This window comes from Oncorhynchus keta, chromosome 1, assembly GCF_023373465.1.
Source record: "Oncorhynchus keta strain PuntledgeMale-10-30-2019 chromosome 1, Oket_V2, whole genome shotgun sequence".
NCBI classification, from domain to species: Eukaryota; Metazoa; Chordata; class Actinopteri; order Salmoniformes; family Salmonidae; genus Oncorhynchus; species Oncorhynchus keta.
Window position 1 is genome coordinate 22,764,411 of NC_068421.1, and position 24,001 is coordinate 22,788,411.

A 24,001-nucleotide genomic window follows, 5' to 3' on the forward strand; every position below is an offset into this window, starting at 1 on the left:
AACGGTCGTTGTCTTTCCGCCCACATACATTCACTAGCATATGATAGTTTCTAGGAATATTTGACAATTGGTTTCTTCAGTTCCCCATAAATAGAACAGAATGCACCGGCTAGTCTTTGAAGGGATAGCTAATAGTTACTTGCATTGCGCGCTGCTGATTGGCTTCTCCACTGCATGACGTCACGAGACTGTGAATAAGGCTGGCTCGTGTGCTTTCAGGAACATGCAGAGTACCGCAGACAACGCGGAGCGTCAATCCTGCACAGAGATGTCACACGCATCCTACCATCACTAGCATCATTTACCAAAAGAGAACTCGAGGGGACAGATAGCCAACAGAGCCGGAGGAAACACACTTTTTCCTTAAAATATTTTGATAGGAAATTATTTCGATTCTCATCGGGTCCTAAACAGTGGATAAGCGGTCATGTCAAAGAACATTGAATTATTTATAGGCACGCGCGTCTTTCTGTGTGACAGTATTGCCCCAAAACAATTTTGTTAGATGTGCGTCTTCAACAGCGACTGGCACACGTTGCTTTTTCGGCCAATGCTTCACTTTGATGACTACGGATACTTGCTGATAGGCTATGGTTCTCACATTATAGCCAATCTTCAGAGGTGGCTTGATATTTTTTGCCATTTGATTGGCTACATTTAAACCGATGTGTGTTTGGTGTATGGAAGAGGATCCGAAGGACTGACTTTCGAGGCGTCTAAGGCTTTGACTACCTCACCTGGGAGGACTCATCCTGGCGAACGGTCTCCATCCTGTACTTGGATCCTATAAACCTCCATGCTGACCACTTCAGAGGAGAATATAAGAGGTAGGATAGCGACCAGGCTACCCATCGACTGTTTATGTGAACACATTGATCCAGGACATCCGAGCGAAAAAGGAACCAAATAGTCCAAATACAAAACATCCAATAACCGGTGTGTTGATTTGCTTTCTGCTCAAGTCAAGAGTGTGAGTGAGACGAGCACAACCTCAGGAGGCTGAACAGACCACGGTTGCGGAGTGGGTGCAAATCCAAAGACGATGGTCCACTGTGCCGGGTGCGAGAGGCCTATACTGGACAGGTTTCTCCTCAATGTTCTGGACAGAGCGTGGCACGTCAAGTGCGTACAGTGCTGCGAGTGTAAATGCAATTTAACAGAGAAATGCTTTTCTCGAGAGGGGAAACTATATTGCAAAAACGACTTCTTTAGGTAAGCTTGACTGGTGGGTGCTTGCTCCCTTTCATTCGTCCTTTACTACAGTAATTATTATTTCAGATGTGTAGTCTTGGATAAGCATTTCCGTGTTTCTGTTAAGTTAACAATACTATCCTAATGTTCTCAGTCAAATGCATATTTTTCTTTAAAAAAGACTCATAAGGATATTGCAAATACGAAACATTTTCGATATAATGTATTATTGGTTAATAATGAACATATAAACTCTGTCATTTGTTTAGTGTAAAAAACAAAGAAAAGAGGTGACTAACTTCTGAACTAATGAACACAAAAGTAGGGCACGCAATAAATTGCTAAACTATCTGAAGACATCCGATAATTACACCTCATACCTTCAAATTGTACTTTAGAAAACTGTTAAGCCAATATGCTCTCAAAACATTTACCATTATAATTAGCTTATAACAAAATGATAGGTATATTCAAGGCTAAACACTTCATGGAATGTATTATATATGGCACGTATTAATACATTAACCACTCTAAATATTATCTGTTCTCATTTCTAATATGGTTAAAAGACAAATAAGATTGCATCCAATTCCTTCAGAATTTCTAAGTGCTCGGTGTGACGGCGGATTTGGAGGTGTTGCTTCAGAAGCTTTGATTAGGAGAGACAGTAATTAAAGGCTTGTTCATATGTATTGTTATGCTAAAAGATGGACAGCAACATTAAACGCGTGTGTACTCGTCCTCGGTATGGGGTATGAAGGAAATCAATCACACGTTGTTTATAAGGCGTAGAGGTGCAGAGAAGCGGCTAGAATCAATACTTCATCGGGGTAGTGTGGAGGAAGTGTGTATCTCGGCCCAGTGGCAAAGCTATCTGCCTAGGCCCCTGTGTTTGCACGGCTCCAGTGAGAAGGACTTGATAAGTGGATTTAAATAACTAACCTCTTTAAAAGATCAAACAAGCAGACAATGCAATCACAGACTTGCAGTCAACAATCAGTGTCCATAATCTCAATACACATTAGTTTCCGTTACAATCAACAAAAAGAGGATCATCACACATATTAAAGTACTAACTTGTATATTGCAATGTGTATTATTTCCTAATTGGATTACACATTTAGGGCTGTTGTTTTGTGTTATAAAGGATGTATTCTTTTTCATAATGATCATCTACATTTCAGGATGGACAACACTAACATGTATTTTCATTAGGTCTAAAAAGGCCTAAAATGCGATTCTAAGCAGGTCTCTTATTTACACAAAAACGTGTTTATAATGGAACAAATATTTTTTGATTCGGCAAAGTAAGAAAATGTGTCCGTTGACAATGAATGCAGAAATATAATCGATGTACAGGGCCTACTACAGCTAACAATAATTATAAAGAACAGGACCACATATGGCAATTATGGAATCATTCTCATCGTGAACCATTGCAAATGAGAGGCAGAGGTTAGGTTACACTCTTAGAAAAAAAGGTTCCAAAGGGGTTATTCTACAGTCCCCATAGGAGAACCCTTTTTGGTTCCAGGTAGAACTATTTTGGGTTCCATCTAGAACCCTCTGTGGAAAGGGTTCTACATTGAACCCTAAACGGTTCTTCCTGCAACCAAAAATGTTATTCAATGGATTCTTCAACGGGGAAAGCCGAAGAACCCTTTTAGGTTCGAGATAGCAACTTTTTTTCTGAGACTACGCAGTGACCTATATTTAAAAAAAATACATGTATTTATTCACACTCTCAATATGCAATCGTTGTATACTAACATATACGGTTTGGTTTTGCGCCTAAATACATTTTAATAATAGTGCATTCTTCCTCTGTCCCCTCGCAGGAGGTTTGGGACAAAGTGCGCGGGCTGTTCTCAGGGCATCTCGCCGAACGACTTGGTCCGGAGGGCAAGGAGCAAAGTGTTTCATCTCAACTGCTTCACCTGCATGATGTGTAACAAACAGCTGTCCACGGGAGAGGAGCTCTACATCATAGACGAAAATAAATTTGTCTGCAAAGAAGATTATCTAACCCACAGCAATGGGAAAGACACAAACCTTCTCTCAGGTAGGCCTATACGGCCAAATTGGCTTCATCATTTTGGGCGCATCGTTACTAGTGGCGCGGCTGGTAGCCTAGTGGTTAGAGCATTGGACTAGTAATCGAAAGTGTTGCTAGATCGAATCGCCGAGCTGACAAGGTTCAAATCTGCCGTTCTGGCCCTCAACATGGCAGTTCAGGGCCGTCATTGCAAATAAGATTTTTTTCTTAACTAACTAGCCTAGTTAAATAAAGGTAAAAAAAAATGTTTTTAATTGTGACGGATGTGACTTGTTCCGCCCACAGTTTGGTGTTGAATAATCATGCATCGTTCTCTTCCATGTAGGGTAGGCCCTATGCCTAACCTATTTGATTTGATGAAAAACAGAAATAACGATTTGCGCAATTGCATTGCCCATATTTTCACACTATTGCTGATGATTTCTTTGGATTTGTAAGCCAAAATATCAAATTATATTTGCATAGATGTTAATTATCGGGTTGTATGACTATTGTAGACCCAGAAGCCTATTGATTTTACCGTAGGCTTATTTTTTTTACATGTTTAATGAATTCGGCGCTAAAAGATCATAGAGAACACAAATAGTGTTCATAAAAATAATTTACATCTGCATCGGTTATTATTTCAGGTAGGCCTATTGTTTAATACTATATCAATTTATAATTAAAAAATATATATTTTAGTAAGGCTATAAAGGCCTACACAAATAGGCCACTAGTAATCATTCATATTCCTCATTGTATTGAAATTATAGGTCTACAAATGGACTGTGTGTCTAAGCGTTTTCTGTCCTTTTTCGTTTTCACAGTAACAGCATGTAGCGACCCAAGTTTATCCCCGGATTCTCAAGATCAGTTACAGGACGATGTGAAGGACTCTGAAATAGCCAATCTGTCGGACAAAGAAACGGGTAGTAATGAGAACGATGGCGAGAACCTTGGCGGTAAACGACGTGGACCGCGAACCACCATCAAAGCAAAGCAACTGGAGACCCTAAAAGCGGCATTCGCTGCCACCCCCAAACCCACGAGACACATCAGGGAGCAGCTCGCGCAGGAGACGGGGCTGAACATGAGAGTCATTCAGGTAATGGCAAAGACAAATGCACTATAATGACATGAATGTAATTCCTGATGCAGCTCATGTTGTATTGGTATGGGAGTGAATGAGAACCGTATAGTGGGGGGGGAGTGAGGGACCCTCACCTTGTGCGCTTTCAGGGTTACACACTTATAGCGTGTGATATAGCAGCTTGTATTTTATTGAAAGTATCTCCATGTTGGGCACCCTGTCAACAGTTCGACACAAACAGAGGCCTGATCACAATCACTCCGCTCCTTTCTCATCTGCCTTCCCGCTTAAAGATGGGGTTGCCTAGAAATTGCATGGTCACATTGACTTGAAAGAGCGAAAGATTGGCTGTCATCGAGGTTTATTTGGAAAGCGTAATTTATATGGGTATTTTTTATTCTTGGCGTGCAGGATGGGTAAACACGCCAACTGGCGTGAGACTGGTGAGAGCGATGGGAGTCTTGGCAACGCTGGACCATCACGTTTTGCGACCACATTTAGCCATGCTGTGACCATTTTCAGTCAAGTGTAAACGCAGAAATCTGTTCAGGAGACTTCAAAATGCCTCCTTACCCCCAGTCTAGTATAGCGTAAATCATTTCAAATAAGCATGCCGTATATTGACAAATAATAACAACAACAAACACAATTATTATGAATAATTGTATTATGAATAATATTGTTATTGTTATTATTATTATTACCAGTGGTATTTAATTTTGACAAATTGCATTACCTAATGCAAAAAAAGTCAGCTAGGCCTATCATTTGGAAGGCTTTTTTGTTTGGTGGCATTATTTTTGGCCTATTTTCAAGAGTTGAAAATTAGGCTATTGAAGATACACACCTGATTTTGAATGTTTAAGTTGGTCTCTGTATCGCAGTACCGAAGTTGGGACAATGTATCGTATGTACAAATAAGCGCATCCACACCGCGGAGTGTCTCCCATGATAGGGCGAGTGCTGCGGGGACGTGGTCATGTAATGACAAAAAATTGAAGGCAGATCAAGTGAAAAAAAATCAAGATTATTACGGTGGCGAGGTTGGATATTTAAGAGCTTCAAGGAAGAGCATAATTAGCCGAAGGAATTCAAGGATGGATATATAGATTACGAAATAATAACCTCGCAGAGCCGTGTAATATATTGCTAACAACCCTCCTATTAAGTATTAATTGTAGATTTTTAAAGTTCCCGCTGCTGCCTCCTTACTCGGGGTAAATGGAGGGTTAAAATAACATTAAACTGAGGTTAGATCTGTGCGACTGGAGTGACGATAATTAATAGTAATATTATCCCAGGAATAAGACTTTACTCCATCGAGTCACCACCACGCACAGAACCTGACGACCATGCAGGGCAGCGCGCGCTCCGGCACAAAACGGGCACCCAGGTTACACATGGCCTAGGCATTGCTTTGTTGTTGATCACGGAACTATAAACAAAGCAATGATAATATAACGGTAAAGCAGTAATAATTGTAAACAAACGGACACCATACATAATGCTTATATTGTTGGAATAGATCTGATATTAGAGTTAGGCTACTTTTTATATAGGCTACCAATCTATAATGATATTTCAACGAAAAAAAGTTTTCGATCTATAGTGAAGTAAAGTGTTTGTTTTTATTTGATTGACTATCAAATATGGATTCTGCAGCTTTACATCCGGTGTGCATTCAATTATTTATCATAATATATCGAGATGTGTGTTCAAACGTAATTTTGGATACAGAGGCAATCTTTGCTGTGAGCCCCTCTCTCGTCTCCAACGCTCCAGCCGTAATATTTGCACTTCAATCCTTCCAATCCATTTCATTTTCATTAACGTTGCTCGATGCTGACTTTTGTGCTTCGTAGGTATGGTTTCAGAACAGGCGGTCCAAGGAGCGACGTATGAAGCAATTGAGCGCCCTGGGCGCGAGACGGCACGCGTTCTTCCGGAGCCCGAGGAGAATGAGAACGCTAGTGGACCGGCTGGAACCCGGGGAATTAATTCCAAACGGTCCTTTCTCATACTACGGAGGTAAGAAGAGTGATGAAACGGCTTGGGTGTCCCAGCGGGTTTACGGGTTTCACATGTTTGTCTGAAATGTCGAATCATTTGACATGTGTCCGCTAAGCGCTGTTTCCATTTTGTCGCGCTGCCCCAGGACGCCTTTGATTACTATCATGGCTTATCAGATGAGCTCAACACACATCATTGGAATACGACCTACACCGAGAGGAGAGCTTTAAAATGTTTTGAGTATGGATGGACATTATCTAGAGATGTATTAGTTGGGCTGCTGTGCCAAATCTTCAGGTGTTAAAAAAGTCATATAAGACTTATTACAATGGGAGATAATGAACGATTTACGCATTTGGCAAAAACGCCACAAAAAGGTCTAAAGGGATTCGAAATTGATGTTGTCAAAATGTAAATGTTGAAATAACATGTCTCTTTAAATGTCTCAGATTATAGACTCCAGTCGTCTGACCCATTTGTCCAAACTAGAAAGAAAAGACATAAAATAGGCCTAATAAAAATAACAATTACAGTAGTATGGAGAATACATCTTGTTATGGTGTCCATGTAAGCCAAACAGCGCCTAATAACAGTTAATATAATAGGCCTAAATGTGTCGTTAAATATGAATAAATAATCACTAGAACACTATTATTATTTTCTATGTATGTCAGGTATATTACGTCAACATTCAAACTGTATTAAGAGGGGAAGATGCTCATTACCAAATGCCATTGCATTCCCTGTGATCCCTGTCTGGAACGGGTTCGTTAATAAATAACTCATCCATACAATTTCGGTCAAGGGGTTAGTTAGAGAGGGCTCCAAGCCATTGCATTATCTCACTGACCGAATTGTCTTTACTGTTTTCCTTACAAGATGACATTCACATGCAAGAAAGGTGCATTTGTAGGTCTTCTGTTTTCCTACGAAGGAGCTTGAAACATATTTGGTTGTGACATTCATTTTGTGTTACTTTGAGGAATATTTAGAATGTTGTTGATCGGAGAGAGTAGTTGAATATGATACATTATTAATACACAAAGTCAATCTAAAATGTGTATCTACTCCTTTTCCAAGGACACAACACAGTTTTGGGGAAATGTAACGGTATGGTTTTAAATAGGGGGTGCTTATATTTGTCCTGTTTCACTGCATGTACAAGTGGGTAACCTGTACAAGTGTGAGGTTTGAAATGAAAGTGTTTTTTTGTTGCATATCCCAGCTCCCCCTGAGACACCCTTGGAGAGTAGGGTAACGGCCAGGGATCAGCTGTTATTTACTCCAGCCCTGGAGTAAATAGGATTAAGTGCCTTGCTCAAGGGCAGATCAACAGATTTTTCACCTTGTCTGCTTGGGGATTCAGACTACCAACATTTCGGTTTCTGGCCCAATGCTCTAGCCACTAGGCTACCTGCTGCCCTTGAAAAATAATAATGTAGGCTTTCTTGATTATAGTGAAGTATGTGCGTCCTTATTTCAATAGTGTGTGGTGGACTCTGGTCCTTTGTGGTGTGCAGTGGGCCTAATACTATTCTGCTGAAATGAAACATTGATTTCAGGAGGTAAAATCGCTGATGAAATGGTCCCCATTTTAATTAATTTTGCGGCGGCGTTGTTCTCCCCACCCAATTGCATTTTTGATTTAAGTGTAACTTTGACTAATGTGCCACGGCGAGGGTTTCTCCCTATGCAACTTCAGGCTATGTATATTCAATGAATTCCTGAAAATCTCTGAAATCATTTTTACTCACCCTATTGTTCCCAGGCTTACCCAGATTTCTTTTGTTGATCTGCAGATTATCAGAGCGAGTACTACGGTCCAGGAGGGAACTACGACTTCTTTCCTCAGGGGCCTCCGTCGTCGCAGGCACAGACCCCCGTAGACCTCCCCTTCGTGCCCTCCTCAGGCCCAACGGGCACCCCTCTAGGTGGTATGGACCATCCCCTGCCCGGGCACCACCCCTCCAGTGAGGTGCAGCGCTATTCTGACATAATGTCCCACCACCCTGGGGATTCGCCCAGCCCAGAGCCAGGCATCCCGGGGCCCATGCACAGCATCTCCTCTGAGGTGTACGGCCCCAGCCCGCCCTTTACCTCACTATCCCTCAATGGCAGCGGATACGGCAACCACCTGTCCCATGCACCCTCGGAAATGAACGAGGGCACCGTCTGGTAGCTCAAGAGAGCGGACTGTACCACCGAGAGATTCAATAGGGGAGGACAGGAGAGCGGGCAAGGGTAGGGGCAGCGACACCAGTCAAATATTTTTTTGTCAATCATATTTATTTATTTATTTATTTAATTTCCCCACATTATATTTTTTTGCAGGGAAAATAAATATGGCGAAAATCAAAACGTGGACAATGTGGTTGTAAGCATTTACCTTGGTATTGTGTTGATGTTTTGATTGCTTCTTTTTTTAAACCCGAATAAGGACTTGGGCACATAAAAGACTGTGTGTGACTGTTGACCCTGTGGGCCCCTGGCGACCCCGGGCCCCTGCTCTCCATGGCTGTGACCCTTCCTGACTCCTGTCAGTGGCCTAGCACAGTGACGCCCCTCCAAACACATGCCACTGGGAAAACAACCATTCTGAAAACAAGTAATATGTCCCAAATCCACAAAAACATCATTAGCTACTGTCAAAGACTCAACAGCTTTACAGAAAAAGAAGGAAGGGTGGTTGGTCTGAACGCTAACCTGCGCCGCTGGCATTAGAAGAAGGCTGAAAGGCGTCAGACTCTATTTATGGCACTAGACGTGTCCCTTGTATTTATTCAAAAGCTCCTCAGACCTCTTTGCCTCTCAAGGCTCTGCCATATTAACACTTAAACAACCTTTTTGACACTAAATATATTTCTGAAGGCCAGGGGAAATGCTTTTTTTCTCTCCATCCAGACAGTTTTCTTTTTTTTTGGTAAAAAAAAATCAAACCACCAAATCTGAAGAAGTTGGCCTTCAAAAGGGAAACAAAAGGCAAAGTTATATGGCTTGTGAACCCTTTATTTAAATTGAATAGAACTTGAAATGTTGTTAAATGAAGTCTACCTTCTAAAAATAATTTAATGGGGGTCTGAAAGGGACTAGAACAGTCAACTGTTTACGTAATATATTTAATTCAGGAGTTAAAAGTGTCAAACCATGTTTTAGAATCTCTTGATCCAGATAAAATGTTCCAAGCAACCAACCAAACTTTTGTATTGATTTGATTTATATTGTATGAAGACAAACACATTTGCTGGGGTTGTGGTTCACTGTGCTAGTTTGTACAAGACGTTGTTTACAAAAAAAAAAACACACAAAAAACACAAGTAGACAGTTGCCAAATAAAAAATAGCACAAATACTGTAAAAGTGCTTTGCACCATCATCTGCAGAATGTGTTGAGACAAAGTGTAAGTGTTAAAAAATGCTAAGGAGTAATTTACTTCTTCATTTTTTTAGTGTGCTGAAAAACATTCATAAAGTTGTTAATATAACATACTTAGACAGGTTTTATTTTTGTGTCTTCAAATGAAAATCCAAACCATTTAATTGATGGTGGAATATGCAGCTACCAGCTGCTACTTTCTTTAAATATCAAACCCTCATGGTATGTCTGTTATTGTTCTAATAAACCTAAGCTTATGTGACCTCCAGTGCATATTAGACCATTCACTGTATAAATTCAACATGTTTAAAACAATTGTGAGTTTTTAATAAAAATAGAAAATATACAATTTGAATGATAACACATTTTCTTTGGACCAATCATCTCTTACCTTATCTATATTTTATATTTCAAAATAGTAAAACGTCAGTGTAGATTATTTCTCTTATATGTTCTTTCCAATTTAGTACGAGGTAACTGTTTATGAATCTCTTTAATGAAGTCAATTCAACAGATTTAGCATAATAACCACTGCAGTACAGCATTTGCTAAATGCAAGCAGTTTGACCTGATTTGCACATCCATACATTGAATGGAAATGTAAACCACTGTTTTTGATAAGCACACACACACACACACACACACACACACACACACACACACACACACACACACACACACACACACACACACACACACACACACACACACACACACACACACACACACACACACACACACACACACACACACACACACACACACACACACACAATCCTGTAATAACCACTTAATAACTGGATGCTGTATTGACTAGCACTGGTGTCACACCATAACAGTAATGCCATGCAATGTCTTGCTATGTATGGCGGTGCTCGTCACACACCTATCTGAAGGGACATTTTTTTCAGTATCACAGCAGAGCATGGGTTATTGTGGTTGCAATTTTACTTCTCACTCTGTTAAGAAGAACAATTTATATATAGAATACTGCAGGGATTCGAATAACAAGGAAACCTTGCTGACTGGATTTAGTCCAGTAATAGAAATGGTTGCCAGCGTTGCAGCAGCCAACACAAGGGGGACTTCTTCAGTAATTCCACAGAATTCATTCTTAAATTATGCTGATATGGTTTCTTTTCCCACAGTACTTGCAATGGTTTTGACCTCCTGGAAGTCATTCCACTTCTTGAGGTCGTGGAAGGACTGTGATGATGAAGAAACTATGAATCTGGGTCTCTTGGTTATTATAGTTTTATTATTTCTACCTCATGGGAATTGGATGCCTAGTCAGTTGCACAACTGAATGCATTCAACCAAAATGTGTCTTTCACATTTAACCTAACCCCCCTGAATCAAAGAGGTGCAGGGGGATGCTTTATTCGACATCCACGGTGCTTGGGAAGCAGTTTTCGGGGATAACTGCCTTGCTCAAGGGAGAACGGCTCGGGGATTCAAAACAGCAACTTTTCAGTTACTGACTGGCCCAACACTCTTAAACACTAGGCTACCTGCTGTTATGGGGGCTTCTAGTCCTTATGAAGAACCACAGATGAACAAACAAACATACATACAAACCAACAATAAACAAACTGAACCAAAAAAAGTAAAAACAAGTACTGGAAGTGAAACATTCTCATACTTCTGATTTATTTAAATGCATAAAACATCATGACCAAAGGAATTAAATGCATTGAAAAAATCTGGTGTTAAAATGATTCATGGGTGTGGGTGGATTGGCGGTGGGTATAGGATTGTGGTCTGTATCCAGGGGAAGCAGCCTTAATCTCTGGGAGCCTATATGGCTGCCTGCTTGCCTGCCTGCTAGCCCCCAGGCCTCTCCAGGGCCCCGGCCCCTGGACCATAATCCACCATGAATGAATCATGGTCCTGAGAGTTAACCAGACCTGGGGGGCCGAGTGCTTGGTGCCGGTGTGTGTGAGTGAGTATGGGGGATAGGACTCTCCTGAGCCCCAGGGCTTAGTCCCAGCACTAACACTATGCACTGACACCCACCCTGGGGCCACGGCTCTTTAAATTCAAATATCCTATTGATCGTGCATTGGCTATTGGTGCAAACTGACCTTGTCGTTGCCTAAAAAATAAATGCAGCCTTAACTGTATTGAAGGATTTTAAATTACGCTTTGAATTCCTAAGCGAGGGGATTTGAAAATAGCTCACAGCCTCTGGTGCTTTGAGTTAGGAAGGTAGGAAGGCAGAATGGGCCGGAGTGGACACGATGGTTTACAGTATTGCAGGGCCAGGATGGACCAACCAAAGACGATATGCCTCAGCAGACAGATAGTTCTGCACTGCAGCCAAACATAGGTTTTTACAGCTCTGCTCCATATGAGTAGCATTTGGCTTGGGCTTTTATTACAGTGGCTCGGCTGGAAGTGCACTCTCCTCTGAGTGGAGTGGGTAAGTAAACAAACACATGGCATGGCGCACGTCTTAATTCTCTGTCTCAAACAAATGACACGTCTGGGAACGGATTCCGTACCAAGCCAGAATGCTAATCAATGGGACAGGCCGGTTGAGCAGACAGATTTTCTTAGATGTGTATAGGTATTGAGCTGCTGGGCCGGGATGATATCCAGCCATGCAGCTACCTGGCAGGTTACTGTTGCTTTCTGCTGACTGCCAGGGCATGCAGGCAGAGGGACGGAGAGAACACCCCGCCTCGCTGTCTGCTGCTTGTGGCTCTAAACTACAGATGTAGGATCTTAATTTGACCACTTTTGTTGACAATCATTTTCCTACACCACAGGAAATGAAGACTCGCTTTGTGATTTACATACATTCACTGAGAAACCCCACTAACATACAGATATATCAGCAATATTGCACTTTTCATGTAGCCTACTTTTGGCCAGCTAATAGCCTAGCCACAGATCAAGCAACGTTATGGACTAAACATTAAAATCCTGTTACAGCAGGATTATTTTGCTGTGACAATATAGGTCAAATTAAGATCTTACATCTGTACTGAGAGCTAGCAATCTGACTGCATTCATATGTACAACATAACTGCAGTAACATCATTTGATAGACCTAATAAAGTATGTACTGGATTCTGAAGATTATCTAAAGTCACAAACGGTTCCCACAAACTGCTAGGGGCGGCAGCGTAGCCTAGTGGTTAGAGTGTTAGACTAGTAACTGAAAGGTTGCAACATCAAATACCCGAGCAAACAAGGTACAAATCTGTCATTCTGCTCCTGAGCAAGGCACTTAACCCACTGTTCCTAGGCTGTCATTGAAAATAAGAAAATGTTCTTAACTGACTTGCGTAGTAAAATAAAAGGGTCTAAAGCTGTACCAACAGCAGAGTCCCAACTACACCTTACCACTGCTACACCTGCCTATCAGCACAGTCTTGTCTGGCAGTGAACATTCAGCCTCATTTACTGCCTTAAAAAAATCATTGCTGATATGGCTGACTTTCTTAGACAAATGGCATGAGGCAATCTGTAATTTTGATTAAGACATTATTGAGCGAGCTAGGACGGACGTAGTCAATTTAACTATTTCTTCAGCACTTTTGAAATGTACAGCGACATAATTCAGAACATGGACCGTTCTTACCGTATTCTCCCTGTATACCAAGTCAGAACTGTTGGATAAATAAAGGGGGCCTACAAGCAGACAATGAAAGCCCTTGTAATATTCAATGATAACATTTCTCTAAAACAGGTTATAGGCTACATGTGCACCACCAAGTCAGAACAGTGGGTGAAATTAAGAGCAGAAAATAGACCAAATTATTAGGGAGAGACACATGGGCTACTAACAGCTTACTACACAACATACACTTAGTATTCTTAGCTACAGTATACATATTTCCCTGGCATATTACATAATTTATGCAGCAGCATACAAAACATTTTTGGATTCACCTTGTTGTGCTGTGCTCACTTGAGCAGGAAGGAGGTGCGGCAGTCCTTTGGGGGCAAATGTTGTCATCAAACTTTGTCATCAAAGTCTGGCATTCTCTGGATTTATGGTGCTTTCAAGACAACTGGGAACTCAGAAAAAAAAAGTTTGAATCATGATAACATCAGTGATCTTCAGGTCGTAACTCTAGAAAGAGGCCCGAGTTCTTGACTTACATTTCCAAGTTGGACGATTGTTCAAAACGTATTTTCCTAGTCGGAGGTCATTTTTTCCCCAATTTCCCAGTTGTCTTGAACTCACTGAAGTCAGACTTCCCAGTTCCGAGCTAACAGTTGTTTAGCAGCACAGCAGAAATCACACTCGATTGACAGCATGGTCAACGTAGAATTTCTATAATTTTAAGCTTGGAAAAGAGACCCTTAAACCCAAACTTGGGACCACACATCCACTTCACTGAATAGTAGGTTAGTGATTGCTTTCCAATGCTTGCAGTTAGTCACTGATTCCTTCCAAACCGCTCATGGTTGAATTTGCTATTTCCAACTTGTTGTGTAATGTTTATGTCCAATGGCCCATGAGCACCGATACGTTTTATCTACAAGGGTTGAAAAGGATTTGCCAGTAGATTGTCAACTTGATTCATGATGATGACTGCTAGTTAAGATTTTGAAAGTATGATGTTGACATGATCAAGTCCAGTCAAAGCTACTGTAGTTATAAAGTGATTGGATGTCATTTTATCTGTGGCCTTGAGCCTTCATGGACGGGCACTCTAATGTAACTCTATAGCAGCAACCGAAGGGCTTGAATTTTCTAGCTCTACCCTTAGATTTGGCGGTGACATAGTGTCTCCATGAGTGACAGAACACTGAGACAATCACGATGCAACTAGAAAACATTACCAACCCCTACGCTCCGTATTTTCCTCTGCCTGCCCCACCACCACAGAAAGCACTGAGCTAGGCTGAAAGACCTGCTGGCACAATTTTATTGGCTGCTGTCTGATTCAAACTGTAATCCATTAAATGAAGAGTTGATGCGCTGCACACTTTTTAATAGTATCATTTTTAATATTTGGGCTTGGGGAGGGTGTCAGGTCGAGTCATAAGGCTCAGTCACATGTCATTGGTGTTAAAGTCAATGTCAAGTCCAAGTCATCATATTTGTGACTCGAGTCTGACTCGAGTCCAAGTCATATGACTCGAGTCCACACCTCTGGGGATAGGTGTCATCGCTTTGATCTACCAAGAAGACCTTTAATACTCGTGGTCAGGAAAGAGGGAAATGAAAAAGGAACCACTGGGACGTAACCTGTAAAAGCAAAGTTACAGTATGGGATCCAATGCTAGCAGATGCTTCTAAAAGTGGAGGATATAGTCATTGGTTTCACCCGGGGGTTGTCCTGATGGCACAGTATGTTAGCGTTGGCTTGTTCTGATTAACACAGAGCATGGACTGTATCTGCACCATCCGACAGACTAGAAGAGAGATTAATTTGTCATTCAGCACTTGGAGAGCGACTGCTGTGTCGTAGCTAGGGGCAAGTGTTCCCTCGATGAGTTAGCGGTTTCATTGTACTCTGCAAGTAACATTTCCAATAAAACAGCGAAGTTTTCCCCCTTGAGTCATATTTGAGAACAGGATATGAATATAGGCCTTCACCTGATGTTCATTATCCATTGCCAACATACCTCAAGCCTTCACAGAACAAAACCCTCAGCAGTCTGGCAGATAACATACTGTAGCTGTATAGCGATGGGATTGTGTTCATGAGAATTGTATTGTTTTTATTTATTTATTTTTCCAATTATGAGTAAATATTTATTGAAATACTTACCGGTAAGTAATCTAAGTATTCACATTTTTAATCGTTCTATGTTCATATTAAGTCAGTAGACTTAGTAGAGCTTTTCAGCAATATAAAATATCTGCTCTAACATTATCAGAGTGCATTAGTTGAACCAGCTAAGCACAGCTGCAGAATTCCCTTATCACCCAGTGACTGCTGTGTGGTAATGTGAGCTCCAGGTGTTTGTTGCCATGTTAATGTACAAAGGCACATGGCAGCACAGCGTGCTTAATTAAAGCAATCCCTGGTTATCCAAAGAGGGAAATACCTGGATTAGAGAGAGATTTGCAACTCAAACCTGAGACATTGCTAATCAATTTAAAGCCATTAGACAATTAATTTACTTTTGTGAGTACTGTGGATATTGCATGCACTAATCTGGCCCATAGTTGTCACTCTGTGTACTGATGAGTCTTGAATATACTGTGTACAAGGTTGACTTGAATCGGTGTGAGCACTAAGCATGTATACTGGGAGGGAAAAAATAAGACCAAAATTGTTTCCTGTTTGATACCTGTGTGTTTGTGTGCGTGCGTGTGCGTGTAAGTGCGTGCATAGAAACAAGGGGATTTTCAAGTAAACTATTGATGAATGACAGCCTTCAGAATATTTTAGCTAAAAAAGAGAAAATAGTTTGTACATCAACTGACTAAATAATTTCCAACCAATAAATACAGTACACGCTGTATTGTGGGTATCTGAAAGCATCTATCTACTTTGATTGGTTTCTGCTAGCGGAAACAGTGCTCCCAATTGTAACGCTAGCTCCTTGCAGTCTTGGGGAATGTGCTCTTTGCTCAACACAGCGACACGTTGTCCTTTACCCTAGAAAAATTTCACCGAATATTTCGCCCTTTTTTAAACATTCATTGCAATTAAGGCAGGCTTGTGCAAGTGCAGCCAAGCAGCTCTGATATTCAATTCTATTAGAATGTATAGAGCAGCGGCATGAAACCATGCAGTTAACAGGAATTAAAACCATAGGCAAGATGACAGATTACACAGACAATTGTGTGTGTATGTATGTGTGTATGTATGTGTGTGTGTGCGCCAGCACGTGTGTGTGTTCTGTTCTACAGTATCTTCGTATTGCATTGTATTGCAGCCAAAACCTAACACGGACGACGCTTTACCAATTGTGCACCGCCCTATGGGACACCCAATCACGGTCAGTTGTGATACAGCCTGGTGATCTTTTATTTCAACGTATTTTGTTGTTTTTATTGATATATACAATGAAGAAGTGATTGAGATGGGGACATAAAGGAGAGGAAATGGAAAGTGGTGCACTCAGAGTTTGAGCCTATGTCTCCAGGGGCAGTATGTGTTTTGGGGGCAGTAAAACTACCTACCACTAGACCAGAACCCAGCACTCCTTGTGCTGTTCTAAATAACCCATTCTTCCTTATGCTGTTCTAAAGAACCCATCACTCCTTATGCTGTTCTAAAGAACCCATCACTCCTTATGCTGTTCTAAAGAACCCATCACTCCTTATGCTGTTCTAAAGAACCCATCACTCCTTATGTTGTTCTAAAGAACCCATCACTAATTATGCTGTTCTAAAGAACCCATCACTCCTTATTCTGTTCTAAAGAACCCATCACTCCTTATGCTGTTCTAAAGAACCCATTACTCCTTATGCTGTTCTAAAGAACCCATCACTCCTTATGTTGTTCTAAAGGACCCATCACTCCTTATGCTTTTCTAAAGAACCCATCACTCCTTATGTTGTTCTAAAGAACCCATCAACCCTTATGCTGTTCTAAAGAACCCATCACTCCTTATGTTGTTCTAAAGAACCCATCACTCCTTATGCTGTTCTAAAGAACCCATCACTCCTTATGTTGTTCTAAAGAACCCATCACTCCTTATGCTGTTCTAAAGAACCCATCACTCATTATGCTGTTCTAAAGAACCCATCACTCCTTATGTTGTTCTAAAGAACCCATCACCCCTTATGTTGTTCTAAAGAACCCAGCACTCCTTATGCTGCTCTAACGAACCCACCTAATGCTGTTCTAAAGAACCCATCACTCCTTTTGCTGTTCTAAAGAACACATCACTCCGTATGCTGTTCTAAAGAACCCATAACTCCTTATGCTGTTCCAAAGAACCCATCAGTCCGTATGCTGTTCTAAAGAACCGATCACTAGTTATGCTGTTCTAAAGAACCCATCACTCCTTATGCTGTTCTAAAGAACCCATCACTCCTTATGCTGTTCTAAAGAACCCAACACTCCTTATGCTTTTCTAAAGAACCCATCACTCCTTATGTTGTTCTAAAGAACCCATCACTCCTTATGCTGTTCTAAAGAACCCATCACTCCTTATGTTGTTCTAAAGAACCCATCACTCCTTATGCTGTTCTAAAGAACCCATCACTCCTTATGTTGTTCTAAAGAACCCATCAATCCTTATGTTGTTCTAAAGAACCCAGCACTCCTTATGCTGTTCTAAAGAACCCATCACTCATTATGCTGTTCTAAAGAACCCATCACTCCTTATGTTGTTCTAAAGAACCCATCACCCCTTATGTTGTTCTAAAGAACCCATCACTCCTTATGTTGTTCTAAAGAACCCATAACTCCTTATGCTGGTCTAAAGAACCCACCTTATGCTGTTCTAAAGAACCCATCACTCCTTATGTTGTTCTAAAGAACCCATTACACCTTATGCTGGTCTAAAGAACCCACCTAATGCTGTTCTAAAGAACCCATCACTCCTTATGTTGTTCTAAAGAACCCATCACTCATTATGCTGTTCTAAAGAACCCATCAGTCCTTATGTTGTTCTAAAGAACCCATCACTCCTTATGTTGTTCTAAAGAACCCATCACTAATTATGCTGTTCTAAAGAACCCATCACTCCTTATGCTGTTCTAAAGAACCCATCACTCCTTATGCTGTTCTAAAGAACCCATTACTCCTTATGCTGTTCTAAAGAACCCACCACTCCTTATGCTGTTCTAAAGAACCCATCACTCCTTATGTTGTTCTAAAGAACCCATCACTCCTTATGCTTTTCTAAAGAACCCATCACTCCTTATGTTGTTCTAAAGAACCCATCAACCCTTATGCTGTTCTAAAGAACCCATCACTCCTTATGTTGTTCTAAAGAACCCATCACTCCTTATGCTGTTCTAAAGAACCCATCACTCCTTATGTTGTTCTAAAGAACCCATTACTCCTTATGCTGGTCTAAAGAACCCACCTTATGCTGTTCTAAAGAACCCAGCACTCCTTATGCTGCTCTAAAGAACCCACCTAATGCTGTTCTAAAGAACCCATCACTCCGTTTTCTGTTCTAAAGAACCCATCACTCCTTATGCTTTTCAAAAGAACCCATAACTCCTTATGTTGTTCTAAAGAACCCATCAATCCTTATGCTCTTCTAAAGAACCCATCACGCCTTATATTGTTCTAAAGAACCCATCACTCCTTATGCTGTTCTAAAGAACCCATCACTCCTTATGTTGTTCTAAAGAACCCATCAATCATTATGTTGTTCTAAAGAAACCAGCACTCCTTATGCTGCTCTTAAGAACCCACCTAATGCTGTTCTAAAGAACCCATCACTCCTTTTGCTGTTCTAAAGAACCCATCACTCCTTATTCTGTTCTAAAGAACCCATCACTCCTTATGCTGTTCTAAAGAACCCATCACTCATTATGTTGTTCTAAAGAACCCATCACCCCTTATGTTGTTCTAAAGAACCCATCACTCCTTATGTTGTTCTAAAGAACCCATTACTCCTTATGCTGGTCTAAAGAACCCACCTTATGCTGTTCTAAAGAACCGATCACTCCTTATGTTGTTCTAAAGAACCCATAACTCCTTATGCTGGTCTAAAGAACCCACCTTATGCTGTTCTAAAGAACCCATCAGTCCTTATGTTGTTCTAAAGAACCCATTACTCCTTATGCTGGTCTAAAGAACCCACCTTATGCTGTTCTATAGAACCCATCACTCCTTATGTTGTTCTAAAGAACCCATCACTCCTTATGTTGTTCTAAAGAACCCATCACCCCTTATGTTGTTCTAAAGAACCCATCACTCCTTTTGCTGTTCTAAAGAACCCATCACTCCTTATGCTGTTCTAAAGAACCCATAACTCCTTATGCTGTTCTAAAGAACCCATCAGTCCTTATGCTGTTCTAAAGAACCCATCACTAGTTATGCTGTTCTAAAGAACCCATCACTCCTTATGCTGTTCTAAAGAACCCATCACTCCTTATGCTGTTCTAAAGAACCCATCACTCCTTATTCTGTTCTAAAGAACCCATCACTCCTTATGCTTTTCTAAAGAACCCATCACTCCTTATGTTGTTCTAAAGAACCCATCAATCCTTATGCTGTTCTAAAGAACCCATTACTCACTTTGTTGTTCTAAAGAACCCATCAGTCCTTATGTTGTTCTAAAGAACCCATCAGTCCTTATGTTGTTCTAAAGAACCCATCAATCCTTATGTTGTTCTAAAGAACCCAGCACTCCTTATGCTGTTCTAAAGAACCCATCACTCATTATGCTGTTCTAAAGAACCCATCACTCCTTATGTTGTTCTAAAGAACCCATCACCCCTTATGTTGTTCTAAAGAACCCATCACTCCTTATGTTGTTCTAAAGAACCCATAACTCCTTATGCTGGTCTAAAGAACCCACCTTATGCTGTTCTAAAGAACCCATCACTCCTTATGTTGTTCTAAAGAACCCATTACACCTTATGCTGGTCTAAAGAACCCACCTAATGCTGTTCTAAAGAACCCATCACTCCTTATGTTGTTCTAAAGAACCCATCACTCCTTATGCTGTTCTAAAGAACCCATCAGTCCTTATGTTGTTCTAAAGAACCCATCACTCCTTATGTTGTTCTAAAGAACCCATCACTAATTATGCTGTTCTAAAGAACCCATCACTCCTTATTCTGTTCTAAAGAACCCATCACTCCTTATGCTGTTCTAAAGAACCCATTACTCCTTATGCTGTTCTAAAGAACCCACCACTCCTTATGCTGTTCTAAAGAACCCATCACTCCTTATGTTGTTCTAAAGGACCCATCACTCCTTATGCTTTTCCAAAGAACCCATCACTCCTTATGTTGTTCTAAAGAACCCATCAACCCTTATGCTGTTCTAAAGAACCCATCACTCCTTATGTTGTTCTAAAGAACCCATCACTCCTTATGCTGTTCTAAAGAACCCATCACTCCTTATGTTGTTCTAAAGAACCCATCACTCCTATGCTGTTCTAAAGAACCCATCACTCATTATGCTGTTCTAAAGAACCCATCACTCCTTATGTTGTTCTAAAGAACCCATCACTCCCTTATGTTGTTCTAAAGAACCCATCACTCCTTATGTTGTTCTAAAGAACCCATTACTCCTTATGCTGGTCTAAAGAACCCACCTTATGCTGTTCTAAAGAACCCAGCACTCCTTATGCTGCTCTTAAGAACCCACCTAATGCTGTTCTAAAGAACCCATCACTCCGTTTTCTGTTCTAAAGAACCCATCACTCCTTATGCTTTTCAAAAGAACCCATAACTCCTTATGTTGTTCTAAAGAACCCATCAATCCTTATGCTCTTCTAAAGAACCCATCACGCCTTATATTGTTCTAAAGAACCCATCACTCCTTATGCTGTTCTAAAGAACCCATCAATCATTATGTTGTTCTAAAGAAACCAGCACTCCTTATGCTGCTCTTAAGAACCCACCTAATGCTGTTCTAAAGAACCCATCACTCCTTTGCTGTTCTAAAGAACCCATCACTCCTTATGCTGTTCTAAAGAACCCATCACTCCTTATGCTGTTCTAAAGAACCCATCACTCATTATGTTGTTCTAAAGAACCCATCACCCCTTATGTTGTTCTAAAGAACCCATCACTCCTTATGTTGTTCTAAAGAACCCATTACTCCTTATGCTGGTCTAAAGAACCCACCTTATGCTGTTCTAAAGAACCCATCACTCCTTATGCTGTTCTAAAGAACCCATCACTCCTTATGCTGTTCTAAAGAACCCACCTCATGCTGTTCTAAAGAACCCATCACTCCTTATGTTGTTCTAAAGAACCCATTACTCCTTATGCTGGTCTAAAGAACCCACCTTATGCTGTTCTAAAGAACCCATCACTCCTTATGTTGTTCTAAAGAACCCATCACTCCTTATGTTGTTCTAAAGAACCCATCACTCCTTTTGCTGTTCTAAAGAACCCATCACTCCTTATGCTGTTCTAAAGAACCCATCACTCCTTATGCTGTTCTAAAGAACCCATAACTCCTTATGCTGTTCTAAAGAACCCATCAGTCCTTATGCTGTTCTAAAGAACCCATCACTAGTTATGCTGTTCTAAAGAACCCATCACTCCTTATGCTGTTCTAAAGAACCCATCACTCCTTATGCTGTTCTAAAGAACCCATCACTCCTTATTCTGTTCTAAAGAACCCATCACTCCTTATGCTTTTCTAAAGAACCCATCACTCCTTATGTTGTTCTAAAGAACCCATCAATCCTTATGCTGTTCTAAAGAACCCATTACTCACTTTGTTGTTCTAAAGAACCCATCAGTCCTTATGTTGTTCTAAAGAACCCATCACTCCTTATGTTGTTCTAAAGAACCCATCACTAATTATGCTGTTCTAAAGAACCCACCACTCTTTATGCTGTTCTAAAGAACCCATCACTCCTTATGTTGTTCTAAAGGACCGATTACTCCCTTTGTTGTTCTAAAGAACCCATCAGTCCTTATGTTGTTCTAAAGAACCCATCACTCCTTATGTTGTTCTAAAGAACCCATCACTAATTATGCTGTTCTAAAGAACCCACCACTCCTTTTGCTGTTCTAAAGAACCCATCACTCCTTATGCTGTTCTAAAGAACCCACCACTCTTTATGCTGTTCTAAAGAACCCATCACTCCTTATTCTGTTCTAAAGAACCCATCACTCCTTATGCTGTTCTAAAGAACCCATTACTCCTTATGCTGTTCTAAAGAACCCACCACTCTTTATGCTGTTCTAAAGAACCCATCACTCCTTATGTTGTTCTAAATGACCCATCACTCCTTATGCTTTTCTAAAGAACCCATCACTCCTTATGTTGTTCTAAAGAACCCATCAATCCTTATGCTGTTCTAAAGAACCCATTACTCCCTTTGTTGTTCTAAAGAACCCATCAGTCCTTATGTTGTTCTAAAGAACCCATCACTCCTTATGTTGTTCTAAAGAACCCATCACTAATTATGCTGTTCTAAAGAACCCACCACTCCTTATGCTGTTCTAAAGAACCCATCACTCCTTATGTTGTTCTAAAGGACCCATCACTCCTTATGCTTTTCTAAAGAACCCATCACTCCTTATGTTGTTCTAAAGAACCCATCAATCCTTATGCTGTTCTAAAGAACCCATTACTCATTTTGTTGTTCTAAAGAACCCATCACTCCTTATGTTGTTCTAAAGAACCCATCACTCCTTATGTTGTTCTAAAGAACCCAGCACTCCTTATGCTGTTCTAAAGAACCCATCACTCCTTATGCTGTTCTAAAGAACCCATCACTCCTTATGCTGTTCTAAAGAACCCATCACTCCTTATGCTGTTCTAAAGAACCCATTACTCCTTATGCTGTTCTAAAGAACCCACCACTCCTTATGCTGTTCTAAAGAACCCATCACTCCTCATGTTGTTCTAAAGGACCCATCACTCCTTATGCTGGTCTAAAGAACCCACCTTATGCTGTTCTAAAGAACCGATCACTCCTTATGTTGTTCTAAAGAACCCAGCACTCCTTATGCTGCTCTAAAGAACCCACCTTATGCTGTTCTAAAGAACCCACCTTATGCTGTTCTAAAGAACCCAGCACTCCTTATGCTGTTCTAAAGAACCCATCACTCCTTATGCTGTTCTAAGGAACCCATCACTCCTTATGCTGTTCTAAAGAACCCACCTTATGCTGTTCTAAAGAACCCACCAAACCTTATGCTGTTCTAAAGAACTCACCACTCCTTATGCTGTTCTAAAGAACCCATCACTCCTTATGTTGTTCTAAAGAACCCATCACTCCTTATGTTGTTCTAAAGAACCCATCACTCCTTATGTTGTTCTAAAGAACCCAGCACTCCTTATGCTGTTCTAAAGAACCCATCACTCCTTATGCTGTTCTAAAGAACCCATCACTCCTTATGTTGTTCTAAAGGACCCATCACTCCTTATGCTGTTCTAAAGAACCCATCACTCCTTATGTTGTTCTAAAGAACCCATCAATCCTTATGCTGTTCTAAAGAACCCATTACTCCTTATGTTGTTCTAAAGAACCCATCACTCCTTATGTTGTTCTAAAGAACCCATCACTCCTTATGTTGTTCTAAAGAACCCAGCACTCCTTATGCTGTTCTAAAGAACCCACCACTCCTTATGCTGTTCTAAAGAACCCATCACTCCTTATGTTGTTCTAAAGAACCCATCACTCCTTATGCTGTTCTAAAGAACCCATCACTCCTTATGTTGTTCTAAAGAACCCATCAACCCTTATGCTGTTCTAAAGAACCCATCACTCCTTAT

At 40.8% G+C, this 24,001-nt stretch overlaps 1 protein-coding gene across 1 annotated transcript; it reads left to right on the plus strand.

Moving 5' to 3' along the window:
* The first annotated feature begins 218 nt into the window (after positions 1-218).
* On the plus strand, positions 219-10,038 carry LOC118376506 (LIM/homeobox protein Lhx1). The gene is made up of 5 exons (XM_052518745.1): positions 219-1,212; positions 3,030-3,253; positions 4,057-4,334; positions 6,182-6,347; positions 8,129-10,038. The coding sequence occupies exons 1-5, from the start codon at positions 1,043-1,045 to the stop codon at positions 8,506-8,508; spliced, it is 1,218 nt and encodes a 405-aa protein (XP_052374705.1). The 5' UTR covers positions 219-1,042; the 3' UTR covers positions 8,509-10,038.
* Positions 10,039-24,001: the final 13,963 nt, after the last annotated feature.